At 37.5% G+C, this 21,655-nt stretch overlaps 1 protein-coding gene across 5 annotated transcripts in view; it reads right to left on the bottom strand.

Moving 5' to 3' along the window:
- Positions 1–8,020: 8,020 nt before the first annotated feature.
- The window catches only part of LOC122539428 (E3 ubiquitin-protein ligase RNF170-like), a 53,014-nt gene continuing 39,379 nt past the window's right edge, over positions 8,021–21,655 (bottom strand). For all 5 annotated transcript variants that reach the window (XM_043674264.1, XM_043674265.1, XM_043674266.1 and 2 more), the window contains 2 exons: positions 12,387–12,497; positions 8,021–10,072 (listed from right to left, as the gene is read on the bottom strand). In XM_043674264.1, the coding sequence (XP_043530199.1) occupies positions 9,803–10,072; positions 12,387–12,497 (381 nt within the window). In that variant the 3' untranslated portion in view covers positions 8,021–9,802. The remainder of the gene's footprint in view (positions 10,073–12,386; positions 12,498–21,655) is intronic.

Genomic DNA, 21,655 nt, shown 5'->3' with positions numbered 1-21,655 from the left:
AGTTAACATAGCAATTTGAATAACACTTAATGGATAATTAATTGAGTACCAAATGTTACACTACAACTTCAGTGTATCGTGAAATTACTACTAGATGATGAATTTTAATTAGAATAAGTCTGAGATTATTACAATTGGTAAGGCATATACTGCAATACAGCCTATAACCCAACACCTAAACAATGATGTTATAGGAAATGTGGTATAAACTAAAGGTACGATTTTAAAATCCAAAATGAGATAAAATATGAAGTAGCAGGAACATATTTGAAGTGTAGTGTAACCTAAACCACAGCTGTTGTTATTAAAGCATATTATTATAGTTTCATAAAGAAGGCTAATTCTACCTTTTTTAATATGGACAGGATGGGTCATAGAAGTCTCATGCCTTGTTCATTCACTGCTTGGTAAAAGCAGGCAAACTGTTGTATTATCTCAACTTCGATTATAAAGGAAGCCTTTTAGAATTTGATTAATTCTTGGACTATACAGATCCTTAAAGGTGTGAGAATTCAAAGGTTTTGAGGGGAAAATAAATGGATAACTGCAAGGACTCTGCAAGAGAACTCTAAGACAGTTAACTTTGTGGAACAGTATTTCATCAAAAGTTAATATAGCCATCTTAAGTTTGATCTGTGTAAAACTACATAAAACAAAGCACCAGGAATTCTGACAGGACATCAGAAAAAGATGAAAAGAGCAAAAGGCAAATCAGCTAATGTTTTCTGTACTGCATAGGCCACAACCTGTCGTGCCAAAGCAGGAACATATAGAACCTGTTCTTCACGGACCTGTGGGAGAAACCTCCAGCTATTCAACATCAGAAACCATTGCAGCCACTAAATTCTGATTTCAAATTTTTAATTCCTTTACCTACAGAATCAGAATTTACAAATATGGAAGTATGTTACAATAATGAATTGATATAACATTCAAATTTATAAGTACCTGTTTATATATAACTACTTTTAATCGCTGTGTCTGTATTTTATCCAATAGCTACCATGTATTTTTAACTTGGTAACTTTCACTAATAGTTGTGTAATGAGCCTTTGATCTTGTTCATGGCCTTGTGTATACATTGTTTGCTGTTGGTTATTTTTAAATTAGAATACTCAAAAATCAAAAGAGAGCTAACCAAGGTTCCTGATGAAGGGCTTTTGCCCAAAACATCGACTCTCCTGTCCTTGGATGCTGCCTGATCTACTGTGCTTTTCCAGCACCACACTCTCAGTCCTAAAACATGATGCATTGTAAAAGATGTAACTTAAATAACATAAACACAATTTAGGAGGAGGATTAGGCCGTTTGAGGTTTTAATGCTTGTTCTATCATTCAATAAGAACATGGCAGATTTTTTGTCTCAGCTACAAACTCCCACACTATCCTCACGTTCCTTCATAATCAAAAATCTGTTCATCTCTGACTTATGTAAAGGCTGTAACTTTTATTTTTATGTACAATGTTTTTGATTGCAGACTACAACAGAAAAAGGACTGTTTAAAACCAAGGATTATGGAAGTTGTTACACATTTAAACAGCAAGTTATTAAAACTCATTTTAAATTATATGGTTTGTGCAAGCAGTGGGGGAAGCTGCAGATGGCTACCAGGCCTGAGTACAAAATGAAATTCACTGGCAACAGATTGCTGATTGGTTCATAGTGTTGTGGATGTCAAAGGTCATCAGCCTGATTTGCTCCTGGATAGCTGAACAGCTTGTGGATGTATACGACATGACGTCTTCAGACCTTTGGAAAAGGTGGTGTGTTTCTCCGCAGTAAAATTACTAAAGAGAGAGCTAAGGAGAACCAGGAGGGGGCATGAGAAGTTGTTGGTGGATAGGATCAAGGAAAATCCTAAGGCTTTCTTTAAGTATGTCAGGAATAAAAGAATGACGAGTTTAAGATTAGGGCCAATCAAAAGTCATAGTGGGAAGTTGTGCGTGGAGTCAGAGGAGATAGAGGAAGCACTAAATGAATACTTTTCATCAGTATTCACACTAGAAAAGACAATGTTGTGGAGGAGAATGCTGAGATACAGGCTACTGGACTAGATGAGATTGAGGTTCACAAGGAGGAGGTGTTAGCAATTCTGAAAAGTGCGAAAATTAAGTCCCCGAGGAATCTCTGAGGAACCCATGAAGGAGATTGTCGAGCTTTTGGCTTTGATCTGTATGTTGTCATTGTCTACAGGAATAGTGCCAGAAGACTGGAGAATAGCAAATGTTCCCTTGTTCAAGAAGGGGAGTAGAGACAACCCTGGGTAAAGTGTTGGAAAGGGTTATAGAGATAGGATTTATAATCATCTAGAAAGGAGTAAGTTGATTAGGGAATAGTCAATATGGTTTTATGAAGGATAAATCAAGCCTCACAAACCTTATTGAGTTCTTTGAGAAGGTGACCAAACAGGTGGATGAGGGTAAAGCAGTTGATGTGGTGTATATGGATTTCAGTAAGGCATTTGATAAGATTCCCCATGGTAGGCTACTGTGCAAAATACGGAGGCATGGGATTGAGGGTGATTTAGCGGTTTGGATCAAAAATTAGCTCGCTGAAAGAAGACAGAGGGTGGTGGTTGTTGGGAAATATGCATCCTCGAGTTCAGTTACTAGTGGTATACCGCAAGGATCTGTTTTTATAAATGAGCTGGATTATGGCACAGAAGGATGGACTAGTGAATTTGCGGATGACACTAAGGTTGATAGAGTTGTGGACAGTGACGAATGATGTTGTAGGTTACAGAGAGACGTAGATAAGCATGAGCTGGGCTGAGAAGTGGCATATGGAGTTTAATGCAGAAAAGTGTGAGGTGATTCACTTTCGAAGGAGTAACAGGAATGCAGAGTACTGGCCTAAGGGTAAGATTCCTGTTTGTGTAGATGAGCAGAGGGATCTCAGTGTCCAGGTCCATTGAACCCTGATAGTTGCCACCCAGGTTGATGGGGTTGTTAAGAAGGCATATGGTGTGTTAGCTTTCACTGGTAGAGGGATTGCGTTTCAGAACCCTGAGGTCATGCTGCAGCTGTACAAAACTCTGGTGCGGCCATACTTGGAGTATTGCGTACAGTTCTTGTCACTGCATTATCAGAAAGATGTGGAAGCTTTGGAAAGGGTTTAAAGGAGATTTACTAAGATGTTGCCTGTATGGAGGAAAGGCTGAGGGACTTGACGCTGTTTTCGTTAAGAGAGAAGAAGGTTGAGTGATGACTTAATTGAGACGTTTAAGATAATCAGAGGGTTAGATAGGGTAGACAGTGAGAGCCTTTTTCCTCTGATGGTGATGGCTAGCACAAGGGGACATAGTTTTAAATTGAGGGGTGATAGATATAGGACAGATGTCAGAAGTAGTTTCTTTACTCAGAAAGTAGTAGGGGTGTGGAACACACTGCCTGCAACAGTAGTAGACTCGCCAACATTAAGGGCATTAAAATGGTCATTGGATAGGCATATGGATAAGAATGGAAAACTACCTCCAGTCCACCTGCTATTTCTCCTGCCATCTCTTTTAGTACCCTGGGATGCATTCCATCAGGGCCAGGAGACTTATCTCCCCTTAGCTCCATTAGTTTACCCAACACTAAGTCTTCCGTAATAACAATTGTTTCCAGGTCCTCATCTACCTTTGTCTCTTACTGGTATGTTATTAGTATCCTCCACCATGAAGACCAATGCAAAGTACCTGTTTAATACCTCAGCCATTTCATCATATCCCAAACTAACTACCTCTTCTCATCCTCTAAACTTTGACTTTAGCAATCTTCTTCATTTTATATATTTGTAGAAACTTCTGCTATCTATATTCTGTGCTAGTTTTTTTCTCATACTCTATCTTAATTTTCTTTATTGCTCTTTTTGTGGCTTTCTGTTGACCTTTGGGAAAACCTTAATCTTCTAGATTCCTGCTGTTTTTGGCCACTTTGTATGCCTTCTCTATCACTTTGATAGCCTGCCTTATTTTCCTAGACACCCATGGCAGATTACCCCTCCTCTTACAGTCCTTCCTTCTCACTGGAATATACTTTTGCTGAGCACTTTAAAAAATTTCTTTGAAGGTCTTCCACTGCTTGTCAACTGTTGCACCATAAAGTCTCTGCTTCCAGTCTACTTTAGCCAGGTCCTCCCTCATTCTATCATAGTCTCCCTTATGCAAGCACAGGACCCTGGTATTGGATTTTATCTACATACTATCCAGTTGTATTTTAAATTAACTAGATTGTGATCACTCCTTCCAAAAGGATCCCAGACTACGTGGTCATAAATTAATCCTGTCTCATTACATAGGACCAGATTTAGGATAGCTTGCTATTAAAGAAAACTATCACGGATACACTCAATGAACCCCTCCTCAAGGCTATCCTGACTGAGCTGGTTCGACCAATCTACATGCAGATTAAAATCCCCCATGATAATGGCCGTATCATTTTTGTAGGCATTAGTTATTTCCTTGGTTATTACACGCTCCATTGTGATGTTCTTATTTGGTGGGCTATAGACTACACCTATCAGTGCCTTTTTCTTCTTGGAATTCTTAATTTCAACCCAAATGGATTCAACCTCATGCTCCATAGAACCTAAATTAACTCTTGGCACCGCCCTGATGTCCTTGCTGAATATCAGAGCTACAATACCTCCCTTGCATTCCTGGCTGTCCTTCTGCATAGTCTAGTATCCCTGGATTTTTAGTTCCCAGTCATGACCATTCATCAACCATGTCTCTGCGACAGCGATCAAATCATATTCGTTCTTGATGATTTGTGCCATTAATTCATCAACCTTGTTATGAATGCTATGAGCATTCAGTAGTGCCTTTATGCTAGCTCAGCGTAACGATTCACAACATCTTTAACATCTCCTGAGATATCCTTCATTTTTTGCTTCTTTCATAGCCTGCCTTGAACTTAAACCCTCCACATACATGCTAACCTGCTGCTTACCTTTTCATTTATCCTCATACTTCCTGTTGCTTTCCCTTTCCGTTCCCGACTCTCAAATTTGAATTCCTAGTGACCACCCTTTTTATCCTTTTTGCTTGAATACTGGTTCCAGATCGGTTCAGGTGGAGACCGTCCCACTTGTACAGATCCCCCCAGGTTCCAAAACTAATGCCAATGCCCCATGAAATGGAATCCCTCTTTCCCACACCATTCCCTTAGCCATGTGTTACTTCCCTAATTTTCTTGTCCCTAAGTTAATTTACACATAGCTTGGGCAGTAATCCTGTGATCATGACCCTTGAAGACCTATTCCTTAATTTCGTTCTTAAGGAAAGAGGTGGAGGTAAGAAGGGGTTTAGAGTTTTAACCAGTAGGTTTATATGTTAATAGGTCACAATTGTTTATCTCTGGTTAGAAATTATTTATTTCGAATAAACAGTAGTTCTTGTTAACACCAGAAACTTGTCAATCTTTTTTGTTAACATGGCTCTACCTACCAGGTAAATTGGAATCTTGCAAAAGTTATTAACTTTTCTGATGACTCTGGACGTAACAGGACTTGATTTCCAGCGTGCTACTCCAATAAAGTATAACAAAGGTTGCGAGCTTGTCCATGGTTGTTTTGAAATAGAGTAAGCTAATACACCTGATGAAAATGTCAGATTCTGTACAGCAGAGATGGCACTGATAATTGCCAAGGTTTTCTGCAGGTGACAGAGTTGTCTCTGAGACTCTTAAGTGAACGTTAAGAAAAAAACATTGTTTGAATTAGTAGGTAAACTGGAGGTAGCAGTGCCTGCCAGAGCTAGGAAGGTAAATAAGTGCGGTACTAGCACAGCACACTTGTGTTCAGTAGAAATACAAGGGTAGTGATATACTGTACTGGAACAGTAAGATTGCATTATGCTTAAAGCTTGAGTATGAAGAAAAAATTGCCAATGTTGGGAGATAGAATTACAAACAGTAGAAGACAAAAAGGAAAATGGTAGTGAGAAAACTAGAATTAAAATTGCTAAGAAAAAGCAAGGCAAAATGCTGCTGTTGAAACAGGAAATATCCTGATTTTAGGAAGAAGAAATGGTTATGTTACAAACATTTTAAAATAGTTTCATCAGAAGGAAAAGGATAAAAAGGAACAAATCTATCAGGTGGTAAAAACACTGGAGGATGACAGGGACAAGTAAAAGAGTGAAGTGGGACTAGATTGGGTTTGAATATCTGGTCGGCATGGACGGGTTGGACCGAAGGGTCTGTTTCCATGCTGTGCACCCAAAGTGGAAGGAGAAATAAATAATTCTCAAAGTGAATCTCCTACAATTGCATTAGTCAACACAGAAACACTGGGACAGTTACACACTGTTCTCATATTTAGAGAAAGGATGATAGGAGGATCTTGTACAGTTACTTAAATATAAAATAATCTGTAGAGGCACACCTGAATAAACTATGTTCACAAGGCATAATGTAGACATAGGAGAGTCCTAACTGATTGAACTCTGGGACAGAAGCTCAAATGGAAATACAGATTTGATACTGGAAAATCACTAGATTGAACCTAGTCAAAGCTGGAGTTCACTAGTGGTATTGATTCCTAAAGAGGATGAATCAACTAGATTTTGTGAATTATAGAAAGGAACATACTATCCCAAAAAGAGATACTAAAATTTCATGGTTAGAAGGCAACATTGATGGGGTTGACAGTACCTCATTCCTTTCTCGGATTGATAATTGAAAGGACACTAGCAATGCTATTAACATCAAGGCTGATGAAATAGCTCTTCTTGTCACAGCAAATGCGATATATTGATGTTGTTAAACATTTTGGGATAAAGAACACCTCAACTCCATTCCAAAGTCTTTTGAATCAAGCTGTAGATGGAGTACATATAATGTAGTTTATTTAAACAATGTTGTAACATACAGTTATCTGTGGGAAGAGCCATGTGAGACAATTGGAAGACCTACTTAAGCAAATACAGTTGGCTGACTTAGTAACAACTTTAGACAAAAGTGAATTTCCGAAAGCAAGATTAACTTACCGAGTATACATTATAGGACCAGAACAAGCCTTGTCAAGGAGAACAAAAATGAAGGCTGTAGCAGTATTCCTTGTTGCTAAAACTAAAGAGATTTATAGTATGTGGGTTTTACCGAAACTTCGTGTAATTTCAGCATAATAATACTACTATTAACAAATTTAATGGTTAACAAGTAAAAACAGTATAGTTAGCAAAATGCCAGGCAGTCTTTGAGAAGCAATCCTAATAAATAAATGCATGTTGGCCATCCTAATTTTCCAGACCATTTAAAACGGCAAATGATGCCAGTGACTTGGGAATAGGTGCAATTTTGTTACAGGGTGAAAAGTCAGGAATAGCGAAGCCAGTACAGGACATCTCAAAAGTTAATCCAGTATCAAAGGAAATACACTACACAAAGGAAAAAGGAGACTTTGGGATTATTTTTGGCTCTTCAAAACTTTGAAATCTATGTTTGACATAGTAAGGAAGAAACATTAATCTATCCTGATGCCAAAGGTTATCAGCCTGACAGCAACTGATCGGCTCTTAGATAGCTGAATAGTTTGTGCTATGAACGATACTGACAAAGGTCTTCAGACCTCCAGAAGGGGAGGTGTAGTATGTCTGTCAGCAGTAAAATCCCTAAAACCCAGAGAAAAAAAGTTGATTTTCTCCTGCTAGATTATGTAAATTCTCTTAATTATTGCTGGAGAACCAAGGAAAGCAAGATAATTCTATACAGCTGTATCTCAGTATTCTTCATGGCACCGACTTCATTACAACTATCGACACTTGTTATGAGCATCCAAAAGTATTACCATTATCTGGGTTTGAACAATGGCATAGATAAAATCACATGATCCAATTCTTATTTTGGGCTCTTCCAACTTCATTCAATAGGAACAAACATAGACCGGTTTCTTTACCCACTGCATTTTTAACCTAATTTTGAATGAGTACACTTTGCATTAACTGCACTTTTATTTTGATTATATCTTCTCAAAAATCTCTTAATTCAAAAGTTTCTCAAACTTGAAATCAGAGAAAACCTTAAGGCACAGCCATTTTTGTCCTTTACTTTTATTCAAACATCTGTAACAATTATTAGTTTATTAAGCTAGAGATTATTGCATTTGAAAGCAAAAAAAAGTTCAAGCAAAGAGAATAGCAGGGTAATTTTGACTAACCCAGTTCCAAGTAAGCACCTAAGTACAACTGAATGGAAAACTATTTAATCATGGAAGGTCCCCCAAGAACGCCCAACCCTATATTCATCTTACAACAAAATCACATTTGCATTCAAATAGTTCTTGCTCATGGTTGTCGATAACATTGGCAGATTTCTTGCTCCTTCTTAGAGTGATAATAAACACAACTGCAGCTCTCTCAATCACAAAACATTTGACACAGTTCAATTTGAACAATGCTGACTAAAACAAGCTACCAGATGCTTTATAATTATTTCCAGTATTTCTTCAATAGGATCTGCCTGTGGAGAAGCATCTCATCACTGATCCATAGTATCTAGTTTAAATAGGGAAGTGTGAAGGAATGAGCCTTTCCCAATGAGTTGATTAAAATATGTAAGCATTCCAGTCTATTATGCCACTTCTTTTCTATTCAATTCCATATATGTTCAACTTCATTGTTTTATCTTTTAAATATTTCAGCACTGAGTTAATCATTCACATGTTGGTGATTTTCAATTTATGAAGATAGCACTCAAACAAATGAATGAAGCATCATCAATTAATTTAATATATTTATGCATTCTCAGCATTTCTGGCAAGGCCAGATGCTATAATTCTAATTAGCCTTGAGGAGGTGGTTTTGAGCTGTCTTTGTGAAATGCTGCAGTCTGCACTCTAAATATACCTCTGGGAAGTCGTTAGGTAGAATATTCCAGGATTTTGATCCATCGACAGAGAAGGAAGAGCGATCCATTTCCAAATAAGAATAATGCAACTTGAAAGGGAACTTGGAGGCAGTGAGTTTCCATACACTTGTTGTCTTTGCCCTTTTAGATGGTAGAGATCAAAGCTTTGGCAAGCTGTTGCAATGTATCTTCTAACCAGGCTGTGCAGATAGCAGAAAGAATGCAAGTGATGAATGGGGTGCCGATCAAGCGGCATTACAAACAAGGCATCCAAACACTTTTAATAAAAAAGGAATAATTTGTTCACATTTTGTTACATGCTGGGAACTGAAAATCTTTCCAATATCAAATAAATGTTTTTAGCATAGAAAATATGCAGGCAGAAAATTCCTGCATTCTATTTACAATAAGCTCTGGTCCTTAAACTCCTAAGTACACATACAATGGATATTTTCAATTTTCCTCCATATTCTTTATACAAAGTGCAAAACAACAGGAGAAGCCTAACTCAAAAGCACACAATCTAGCTTCATGATTTACCAGTCTTGCAGTTTTCATCTAAACAACAAAAACTTACATTTAAAAAATTCTATCTCTGACTGTTCCCAAATTGGACATCTCAATTATACCATTTAGATTTCACTCTAAATGTACCTCTGGGAAGTCGTTAGGTATTCGATCTGTAATAATTCGAATTTTAACTCTTTAAAAAGCTTTGCAATACACAAAGATTAGTATTTCCTGACTCGTTTTAACCTGAATTACATCAGTTGACAAAAAAAATGCTGTAATTGCAAATTTAAGAATTGCATTTTTTTTGGCTATTTATTGTTAACGTGGAGTTTGCAGAAGTTCACAGTTTGCGAAACACTTCTAACCAGGCCAACAAGAGGTAACAATATAATTTCCAGGAAATTGTTCACATTTAACTTCAATTCAGTCAGGTTTCTCTTGTTTTCGGAATATTAATTCATCTATTCAATCTTTGTGTTACCGCTTCTCGATACATGATGGAAATATAGATGAGGAGTAGAAAAATAACAAATAGGTCATCCAGAAAACCCAGAATTCCAAAAAAGGCTTCAGGAATAAAGTCCAGCGGTGATGCTAAATAGAATAAGGCACCAGCCAGACAGAGGAAGATTCGTATTCGGAACATCCAGAAAAGGCCGCTGATTGAAAACAGTTCTGTGAAGGCATGACGCAGTAGTGTGGGAACATCCAATATACGATCTATAAGCTGCAGCAGAAATGTGATAAATTATTCATAAAATGCCCATGTGTACCAGTTGAGACTGACAGTTTCTTATTTTAGACATGAGAAAGAATAAATATGAAATGAAGCCATCAAAATAAAAGGTGTGATAAATGAAGCATTCACTTAGAATACTAAATAACCATCTGCAGTCTTTCTCTAATAACTTCTAGATCATTGAAATGAACTGAATGACCTGTACATATAAATGGATTTGTCTGTGTAATATACAGTTTTTACCTATACTTCCTTTTGATGTCTTTTTTTTAAACTTAACATATATTTTGATTAAAAGTTAGAATCAGATCACTGAGAATTCCTTCTCAGAATTAAGTATACTTTTCTGACTTGATAGTCCTAGACCTGCTGAAATGAAAGAGCCTGGGAACTTTTATAATCTATCTCAAATTGAAATGGGTTGGCCTTAAATACTCATCTGATAAGCAAAAACAGCTTCAAATGTTGAAAAAAATAGGTTTACAATGCAGATGTTCTTTAAAATTGCTATCTGAACAAAGCTGAAGTTCAGTCCAAACATAAACAGGGATTCTTACTAAGATATTACAGGGAAATTCATACCAGTAATGACAAATCCTTTCCATCCTAACGCAGGAGCAGAGATTTTAAGAGCTCAAGTAATACAATCATTAGGGCTATTCAAACTGGAATCATTGATCAGCAACTTGGTAAACCGTATTCAACAGAATAGGATCAAAGGTCAAGATTTTCGTCTCCCTCATATGCAAGATTGGAATAATTAGAGAAATGCAGAGGACACTTTCTAAAATTAGTGCCAAGCAGTACAGGGTCACTGCATTGTAAAACACGGCAAGTATTCAATATAAAGGCAAATTTTGCATAGGTAAGAGTGATAGGAAATAGGTGAAAACTGTATTCTGATCATTCATATATTAAATGAAAGATAAATCAACTTTTGAGCTTACAATTTGAATTTCTTATTATCTTGCCTTTTTGACGAATATGGTAGCATGTAGTGACATTTGAACAGGCGGTAATTTAGGTCATGATAATAGGAGTGTGATGGAAAGAACGATGCAGCACAGTGGCTAGCATTGCTGCCTCATAATACCAGGAATCTAATTCAATTTCATCCTTGGGTGAGTGTCTGTTGGAGTTTGCATATTCTCCCTGTGTCTGTGTGGGTTTCCTCTGGGTTATCTGGTTATCTCCCACAGTTCAAAGATGTGCAGGTTAGGTGGATTGGCCATACTAAATTGCCCATAGTACCCAGGTATGTTCAGACCAGGTGGATTAACCATGGGAAATGCAGAGTTACAGGGATAGAGTAGGGATATCAGTCTGGGTGGGATGTCCTTCAGATGCTCCATATGGACTCAATGGGCCAAATGGCCTGTTGGAGTTTGCAAACATTGTAAAAAGACAGTTAATGGCTCTGTATCTGAATGTGTGCTGTGCTTGTAACAGAATGGATCAACTGTCAGCACAGATAGAAATAAATATTTATGACCTGGCGACACTACAGAGATTAGATTGCAAGTGGGCAATACTGGGACCTAAACAGTGAAGGATATTTGACATTTCAAAATGAAAGCAAACTAAGAAAAGGCAATTAAGTAGTTCTGTTAATTCAGGGTGTCATTAGTTGTATAGAGGTGAGAAAAAGCACAATGTTGTATCATGATTTGGAGATACCGGTGTTGAACTGGGGTATCAATTTGCTTAAAAGAATGAAATAAGAAAAATAAGATCACTTCAGGCAGTTTCAGGTAATTGACCTGAGCACAGTGGGCCTTAGGAGACCTGCTACTGGTCTCTGCTTAAGCCATTTGTCCCAGGTTCTGCTCGGGGACTCTGTCTAACCCATTCTCAAAAAGTAGCTCAGATTTCACATTCTTTTATGCAAATTATTGAATCCTGATGTGTAGCTGTGATACTATGATAAGTTGAAGTCCAAAAAGTCACAATCAGGGATGACGTTAAATATGAAGGACATGTTTGTACATATCTTGAAGAGATGTAGGACATAATAAACTATGATGCATCCAAGTGGGAAGCAACAAAATTAAATTGATCTTAAGGACATTTTGGTCACAGCACAGTTAATTAGTTGAACGCATGTTTGAGAAGATAGTTACCCCTTGAAAATTACCAGCTGAAACGTCATGGAGAGATACACAACAATTTACATTTAACTATTTTGCATGAAATGTGGACACCAATGGCTATTGAAACACAAAATATTTTAATCAAGAAGTACTTTTTAATAATTTTTTTCCTAATTGCTAACCGTACAGTCATAAAATTCTAGTATACTTACAGATCTGGGCTGACCAGAAAATCTTCTGTTGTAATCATTTATATTTTGAATAACCTGCATAGACTCTTGCTGCTCATCATTTACTGGGAACAGTGGGAATAATAATGTAACCTGCCGATAAAACAATTAAAATCAAATTAGTGCTGCACATATTCAAATCATGCATAGTAAGTAATCTAATTTATTTATAATTAAAATAATTTTAGCTGCAAAACTCAGCAAACATCCTGACTTTATGTTTTTGTAATTACATAACGATATTTGTTTTAGATTTTACTCACCTTCATGTTAATTATCCATATATGCTCTGAGAAGAGGTTAAAATGGTTAACTGAAATTCAGGATCACAAATACTATACAATACAGCACAGCAACAGGCCCTTCAGTCCTGCGATGATTCTTAATCCTTATTAGACCCACTACTTATTGCCTATACTGTACATGGTTTCCATCCCTCGTTTATGTGTCTATTAAAGATATGCCTTAAATGTCTGCTAACATGCCTGCATCTACCACCTCCACTGGCAATGTTCTCCAGGCACCTATCACTCCTGCAGTTAATCTTCCCACCCTGGGAAAAAGCCTCTGACTATCCACCCTATTTATGCATCTCATAATTTTGTAAACCTCTATCAAGTCGCCCCTCAGCCTCTGTCTTTCCAGTGAAAACAATCCAAGTTTATCCAACCTCTCCTATTAACTCAAACCCCTTCAGACCAGGAAACATCCTGGTAAACCTTCTCTCCACCCTCTCCAAAGTATCCATGTCCTTCTGGTAGCGTGGTGACCAGAACTGCATGCAGTATTCCAAATGTGTCCTAACTTAAGTTTTATACAGCTGTAACATAACTTGTCAACTTCTATATTCAATGCCCTGGCCGATGAAGGCAAGTGTGCTGTATGTCTTCTTGACCACCTTAACCACCTGTGTCACTACTTTCAGGGATCTGTGGACCTGTATGCTGAGATCCCTCTGTATGTCAATGCTCCAAAGGTTCTATCATTTGTTCTATAATTTGCACCTGAATTTGATATTCAAAAATGCATCACTTGCATTTGTCTAGATTAAACTCCATCTGCCATTTCCCTGCCCAAAGCTGCTATCTATATTCCACTGTAACCTTTGACAATTCTCCTCACTACTCCACCAATTTTGGTGTCATCTGCAAAGTTACTAATCAGACCACCAACAGTTTCCTCCAAATCATTTATGTACATTGCAAACAACAGAAGTCCCAGCACTGATCCTTGCTGAACACGAGTAGTTACTGATTTCCATTCAGAAAAGCACCCTTTCACCACTGCTCTCTATCTTTTATGACCAAGCCAGTTCTGTATCTATTTAGCCAGTACACCCTGGACCCCATGAGATTCTGCCTTTTGTAACAGCCTATCATGAGCTATCTTACCGAATGCCTTACTTAAGTCCATGTAGATAACATTTTTGCCCTTCTCTCATCAATCATTCTTGTGACTGCCTCAAAAAATTCAAATCAAGTTGGTGAGACATTAACTTTTCCCACACAAACCCATCCTGCCTATCACTAACAAGTCCATTCACTTCCAAATTGAATAAATCTCATTTCTCAGTAAGTTCTGTAACAGCTTCCCTACCACTGACATCAGGCTTACCAGCCTGTAATTAGCTGGATTTTCTTGGTTTCTCTTCTGAAACCAAGGAACAACACTGACCATTCTCCAGTCCTCTGGAACCTCAACTGAGGCGAAAGACGGTGCAAAGATATCTGTTAAGGCTCCAGCTGCTTCCTCCCTTGCTTCCCACAATATCCTGGGATAGATTCCACCTGGCCCTGGAGACTTATCAATGTTAATGCATTTCAAGACACCCAACACTTCCTCCTTCATCATGTTGACCTGCCCAAGAGTATTCATACTCCTTTCCCTAACCTCAACATCCCTCATGATCCTCTCTTTGGCGAATACCGACGTAGAGTACTCATTAAAGATCTTACGCATTTCCTCTAGCTCCATACATAACCTCCCTCCTTTTTCCTTGAGTGGGCCTACTCTTTCCCTAGCTTCCTGCTCTCAATATGTATAAAATGCCATGAGATTCTCCTTAACCCAGCTGGCCAGGGACATTTTATGGCCCCTTTTAGCCCTCCCAATTCTCTGTTTGAGCTCCTTCATAATTTCTCTATATTCTTCAAGGACTTTGTCTGTTTTTATTTGCTGAGAGCTTAGGTATGCTTCCTTTTTTTTGACTAAGGTGGTAATTTCCTGTCATCCAAGGTTCGTGAATCCTGCCATTCCTTCCTTCATTTTCACAGGAACATGCTTGTCTTGCACCGTAATCAACTGGTCTTTAAAAGACATCCATGTCAAATGGGGATTTACCTTCAAACAGTCACTTCCAATCCACATTCTCCAATTAGTGCCTAATTAGGTTATCACTGGCCTTCCCCAATTTAACATTTTCATCCGAAGTCCTTATTCATAAGTATCCAAGAAGTTACACAGTTATGGTCACTGTTCCCAAAATGCTCCCTTACTGAAACTTTGATTACGTGGCTGGGCTCATTTCCCTTCACCAGGTCTAGTATAGCCCTCTCCCTCATTGGACCATTCACATACTGCTTCAAAACTCCCTGCTGGACACACCTAATAACTTGATCCCCATCAAAAACCCTGGCATTAAGGACAGATGCTTTTTCCCCATGGTAACACAGAGGTATTATTATGCTCACGAAGATCTTAAAGCCCTATTTGGGATCTTTACCTAATCTTGCTTAAACTAGTATGATCAGTCAGTACAATTACACCACCTGTTGAGTGCATTGTAGGCATGTCCTTTCAATACCAAACTCAAAAGTGCTGCTTGGCTGCTATCACTATTGTGAATGAAAAATAGTACTTGGATGTCTTAGTGTTTCATGGTCCTTGAACATGCACCAAGCGTAAAGCTAAACCACTATCCTATATACCCAACAAAAGGCTGTAATCTAACTGAATGAAAGAAACTGTGAATAGCACAAATACTGACTGCAAATATTAGACTTAAATAGAACACTTCACAGATAAACTGTGTCAATATCAGATATAAATTGTATAAATAGCTGTTGCCAACTGTTTGAACTGTTCAGATATATAACTTGTGAATGTAACAGATATAAACTGTTTAAATGATTCATAAATGATATTAAACAGTAAACCACTGAAAGCATGTTAGAATCAAAGAGCTGGAAAGTAATCTGTAAAAAGAAAGGGCAGTTGTGACATTTTAGATACATTTCTTCTCTTTTTTCTTAAACCATGCATATATGGATTTTATGACATGGATAGTGATTTGGCATGCGTTGAGTGCTACCTTGTAGGCTATGATGGACAATGAATAGAAATTAATGTCTCTGGGTTAATGTGTAAACTGCAGGCTTCTGGTACCAGAGGTGACTCTTGCAGAACACAGTGCATGAGTATTTCCTGTAACACATCTGCTCCTGCATACAGAGTGCGTTTCTATCCAGGGTTGGGCGGGGAGGGGAGGTTGATGTGTATGAGTGTGTTCTGTTGCACTGATATCTTTCCTTGATGCTGCCACAACTTTTAATCCACTGATCCTTTAGCAGCAAGGATTTTAAATATTTGATCATTTGAATCCTTTAGGAACAACGAATACTAGCTTGCAACAAGTTTGGGTGTTGCCTTTCAGGATCTGCAGAATCCAAATTATACCATAATGTCTGTCTCAGAACCCAATGGTCACTGGGTATCCAGAACCAGGACATAATGCAAGTGGTATGAATTCTTTACCTTTATGATGAAAGCTTGTGTGATCTTTATTAGCCAGTCTCTTCAGAATGTTCCAGCTGGTGCCAAATGTAATTATGCTACTGATATAACTAAAGCATTAACTCAACATCAAGAGTGCTGCTGGCATTACAAGCCCTGACAGCAAAGCCAGCTCAGTTCTAGGAATTATTGTTATACCTCAGTGCAACCAAGCTAAGATATCTCCTAACCAATACAGGGAGACACTGGGGTAAGATAAATAACTGCTGTTTGTACATGATAAAATCACATGAAGACATTAGTCTGGTGCATCAAGCCAGGTTTATTATTTGGTTTGTAAAGTTGTGATGAATGGAAGATGCAGTTCCTTCTATGCATCCTTAAGGAACATTTGCATTTTTTAAAAACAGATCTTGAGGACACAACCTTGGGAAAACAAGGTGGTCTTCTTTGCTATAGAAATTAACCTACATGCCTCAGTTGTTTTCTGCTACTATTCTGCATCCATCAAAATGAATTGGAAATGGTCATACTGAACCCCAAGTTCAAGGCTGTTAGGTTACAGGATCTTTGTTATTTTTTCTTAGAAAAGCCAGTTTTTGGAATATTGTGGCTCTCCGACTAGTTAAAAGAGAGAGTCCCATCTCAAATTGAAGTCAAGCTGGTTCCCATTTACTTTGAAAATAATAGAATAATTGGACTAACAATAACTTTCATTCAGATTGTGTCTATAGCAATTGCTCCAACCTAGAAAATACACAAAGATCCAAAGTTGCTATGTTTTCATTCCTGAAGAACTAATTTTTATGATAACCTAGCATTTTCATTGTAATTTTTTTTACTGGCACTGTACTAAGTTTACATTTCCATTTTTAAAAGGCTCTATTAAAATTTTAAAACCTTCACAGTAAATTTTGATTTCTATTCCCTGGATTATTAGGTCCCTGAATTAGCACTCCAGTAACATAATCATTATTTTATCACTTATTCTTCAGTTTATAAGAAATAGGAGCAGGAATAGACCATCTGGCCCGTAAAGTCTGCTCTGCCATTCAATACGATCATGGCTGATCTTTTTGTGGACGCAGCTCCATCTACCATTCACTCACCATAACCCTTAATTCCTTTACTGTTCAAAAATCTATTGACCTTTGCCTTAAAAAATATTCAACCACTTCACTGGATAGAGAATTCCACAGATTCACAATTCTTTGGGAGGAGAAGTTCCTCCTCAACTCTGTCCTAAATCTGCTCCCCCTTATTTTGAGGCTATGCCCTTTAATTCGTCTCACCCACCAGTGGAAACAATCTCTCAGCTTCTATCTTATCTATTTTCTTAATAATTTCATATGTTTCTAGAAGATCCCCCTTCATGCTTCTAAATTCCAATGAGTATAGTCCCAGTCTACTCAATCTCTCCTCATAAAACAACCCTCCCAACTTCAGAATCAACCTAGTGACCCTCCTCTGCACCCCCTCCACCATCATTACATCCTTTCTCAAGTAAAGAGACCAAAACTGTACACAGTACTCCAGATGTGGCCTCACCAGCACCCTATATAGCTTCACCTACAGCATCACCTACCTGAATTTAAACTCCATCCCTCTAGCAATGAAGGACAATATTCCATTTGTTTCGCATACATTCAAAATGCTTTTGGTGGAAACAGTGGCTATTATATTGTGATAAAGTGTTATTTCCTCTAGAAAGCCATTGACAAATCCTAGTCCTGAACACAGAAGTCTTTGAAAACTAAAACAGGCTGCCATTTATTAAAACGTCCAGCTTTTGCAATCATGTTATTAAAAAGGCAGGTCCAGTTACACATCTGGTCAAGAATAATGCCCAGTAAGTTGATGGTGGTACAGCTGATAGTCAGGGGCAGGTGGCTGAGCTTTACTTGTTCGAGATCATAATTATTTGGCATTTATGCAGCAAAAGTTTTGCTATTTGCTAAGCCAAGCCTTCAGCAGAAACTCTGCACAAGTAGCTAATAGCAAAGCAGGAGGAAAGAAAGAAAACGAAGCTCGAGGCAAAAGATGCTCCACCTAAGCCTCTAATACAGTATGCAATTACTCACTGTGTGAAGAATTTAGAGGCACACCCAGACCATTTCACAAAAACTGCTGTTTGATAATAATTAACACTGAGTGTTTGCATAACCTCTTCCCAATTTGAATGAATACAGGCTTCAGTTTAGTGCAAGACAATCCCCTGATGATTGTCATCTGACTTCCTATTTTCTGTATGACAAACTGCTCTTTAGCTGAAATATTTATTCTGCTTAGACATGTTTTTGAAAATCAATAATTAAAAACATTATAAATACACTGCCAAACTAGTGTTCAGTATAATTCTATTACTGTAACACTCAAAACTCTTTCAATTTCCTTCAATTTCATATCTTTCTCACTATCTCATTTTGTAGAATTTTATTTGACACTTATTGGGTTTAATTTTCCTCCTCCAACACGGTTCCCATTTTACATCAAACTAGCAAAAAAAACACTTATTTTGGAATATCCAGAATTCTTTCATTAGTCATATTTGTTAATAAATCACTGGAAAGGTTTGAAGAGAACTAGCACCCTCTGCAACCTCAAAGATTTCAGGTCAGCAGAATCAGGCACATTTTCCATGAATACATTTTTCTTTTAAACCTTGCAAAGGTCCTCCTCAAACCCATTCAGAATTCATTGGGAAATTTTCTTTAGTGGTGGATATGACACTGGCATAAGTAATCAATATATTTATCATCATGTTTCGAAACAGGCTTTGTTCTGAAAAAGAACATGAAGTTCATCTTATAGGCAGGAGGTGAAACCCAGATGCCAAAGCCATCAGAAATTTTGTTTCGTTCATAATTGGGTTATCTGGGAAGCTTTTCCACTTAAATTAAATATTTCCGATTCAAGTCCTACTCTAGGCTCAGATGACACAACTACACTGGTGTGCTTTTCTACTTCACAGTTGAAGAAAGTAATTTGAGAAATAAGTTTAAAGAGTAGCTCCATTTTGCTTGAGCAATGCAGTTTACAGAATAATAGAAATTTCAATGTAGGAGATTGTCACGCATCCCACTACGTCTGTGCACGTGCACAGAATTACCTTTACTCCAATATTCTTTTAATATTTTTCTTGAGGAATGCTTAGCATTAATACTTTGTCAGGAAGCAGTCCAAATTACAAGCCTTTATGATTTTTTTTCGAACACTAATCTAAACACTAATGACCTCTCACCCACTCGATTCTCACCCTTAATGAACAGATATATCTGTGCAGTTCTAATGATGGCTCGTTAGGCAGCTCCTGCTGTATGTATTGAATACTGCAGTAGGCGACTGTCCATGTTGCTGATTATTAATTCCAGCGTTAATCAGGAATTTATTGAAGAGGTGTAGCTTTTTATACAGTTAATCAGCTAAGTGGTTGATTTTATTTAATTTTTATAGGTTTGATGAACAAATTTTTAATTTTTTCCATTTTAATATTTTTTTCAGCAGGTAATGAAAGACAGCTTATTTTATTTATGAAATGTTATGGAAACATCCTTTTTTTAGGCTTAGTACTATTAAGGGCATATATGAAATATAGAGTGAGATGGTTAGTAGATTTAGAAAAGTTATTGCACTGCAGGATCAGTCAGATAGATGGATAACTGTCGGGAAAAGGAAGAAGGTAGTTCAAAAGTGTCTGGTGGCTATTCCTCTTATCAAATAGATATTCAGTTTTTGCAACTGTAGAAGGGGATAATCTCTCTGAGGAAAATGAGGGGCAGTTAGTTATTGGACACTTGGAATGATTCTTATGTTAGGCAACATTTGACAAGATTTAGCAGAATTCTTGTTATCAGAGACTCTCTTGACAGGGGAATAGAAAAGAGATTCTGTGGGAGGAAGCGTTAATTTAGGATGGTTTGTTGTTTTCCTGGTGCTAGGATTGAGGACGTCTCTAAACATTGTTATGAAGATAGAACATAGAACATAGAACATAGAAGACTTCCATCCAGCCAATTCCTAATCCAAACCTCCAACTCACCCTCAATGCCATATCTCCGTATTTTCTGCAGTAGCTGTGGGTGTACCGTACCTTTAAGAGAGTTAAAAGCTAGCAGAATTACCTGACACAGCACCGAGTGTTCTGAACAAGATATAATGTAACATGTGGTCGAACAACTCGATTAATTGGTTGCCTGGAGATGACGAAACAAATTTGAATTAGGCCAATCAGATTAAATTATACCACAAAAAATACCAAACTCAAATCAAGTTTGAATTTAGTATATTGACAATATTAAAAGCCAATGACACAATCCGATGCTTTGGGGGTATAAGACCGGGGAAAATTGAAGTTGAGGAATAACTGCCAAGTCACCAGTATCTGCAGACTGCCCGGAGAATAGCTCTCTTAAAGGTACCTTTATCGATCAGTAACCTATGAAATAGAAATCCCTAAGAAGAAGAAAAGACAAAGGAAGATACGAAATCTGGCTGGGTTTTAGAAAATTTGAATTTTGGTAAATTTTTACCAATTGTTTTATCAGACTAGTATTGTAGATGGGAAAGTAAAAGATAGGTTAGAGGAAGAAGTTTTAAATAGTTGTTAGTTAATTGTTCTTTGTTATACTTTAAGAAATAAACTTGTTAAGTTTTACTTCAAATAGTTCTTGGCCTCTCGAATTTTCACAGATTATGGCATGGGATAAATCTTTTCCGTGTTGCTGGTTTGAATTCAGCAGGAGGGTTTACCCCATGTTGTAACAACATATCAAGCCTATTGTTAAAGGTGAGATTGAGAAGCCAGTAATTATTGTAAGAATAACATTTTCAGGGAAAAAAAATTAAAGAAGTATACAGTGAATTTAAGCGGTTAGGTAGAACATTTAAAAAAGGAACCTTAAAAATAGTAATTTCTGGTTTACTCCTAATGCTGAACTCAAATGAGGGAAGGAATAAAAGGATAAAGGTGATAAGTTAATGGCTGAAGAGTGGTGTATTATTCAGGTTTTTGGACAATTGGAATGTCTTTTGGGATAGAAAAGACCTGCTCAAAAAGGATGGATCTAATCTAAACTAGAAAGAGACCAATACCTTTGCAGGGAGATTTGCTCATTCCATTTAGGGCGACTTTATGCTGATAGAGAGGGGGAGTGGAGGAATTCTAAGTGTAAATAGAAAGATTGATGGGGGTGTAGCAGTATAAATAGAAAAATTGATGGGGGAGGTTCTGCATGGGAGGAGAGCATGTCACTTAGAAAAGAAAACAAGAGAAAGTTAGAGTATGTTGTAACTCTGAAGAACAAAACTGCATTTATTTCGATGCAGGGGATCTTGCAGGTAAAGCAGATGAACTCAGGGCAAGTTGAAGAACATGGGATTGGGATGTAATAGGCATTACAGAAACCTGACAGAGATGGACAAGACAGGTAGCTCAATGTTCTGGGTTTTAGACGCTATAGGAAGGATAGAAAAGGAGGTGAGAATGGAGGTGGTGTGGTGGCATTTTTGATTAAGGAATA

The sequence above is a fragment of the Chiloscyllium plagiosum genome, chromosome 32, assembly GCF_004010195.1.
Source record: "Chiloscyllium plagiosum isolate BGI_BamShark_2017 chromosome 32, ASM401019v2, whole genome shotgun sequence".
Classification (NCBI taxonomy): domain Eukaryota; kingdom Metazoa; phylum Chordata; class Chondrichthyes; order Orectolobiformes; family Hemiscylliidae; genus Chiloscyllium; species Chiloscyllium plagiosum.
Note: the sequence above shows the minus strand (reverse complement) of the source record. Positions and strands in the feature narration are given on the sequence as shown.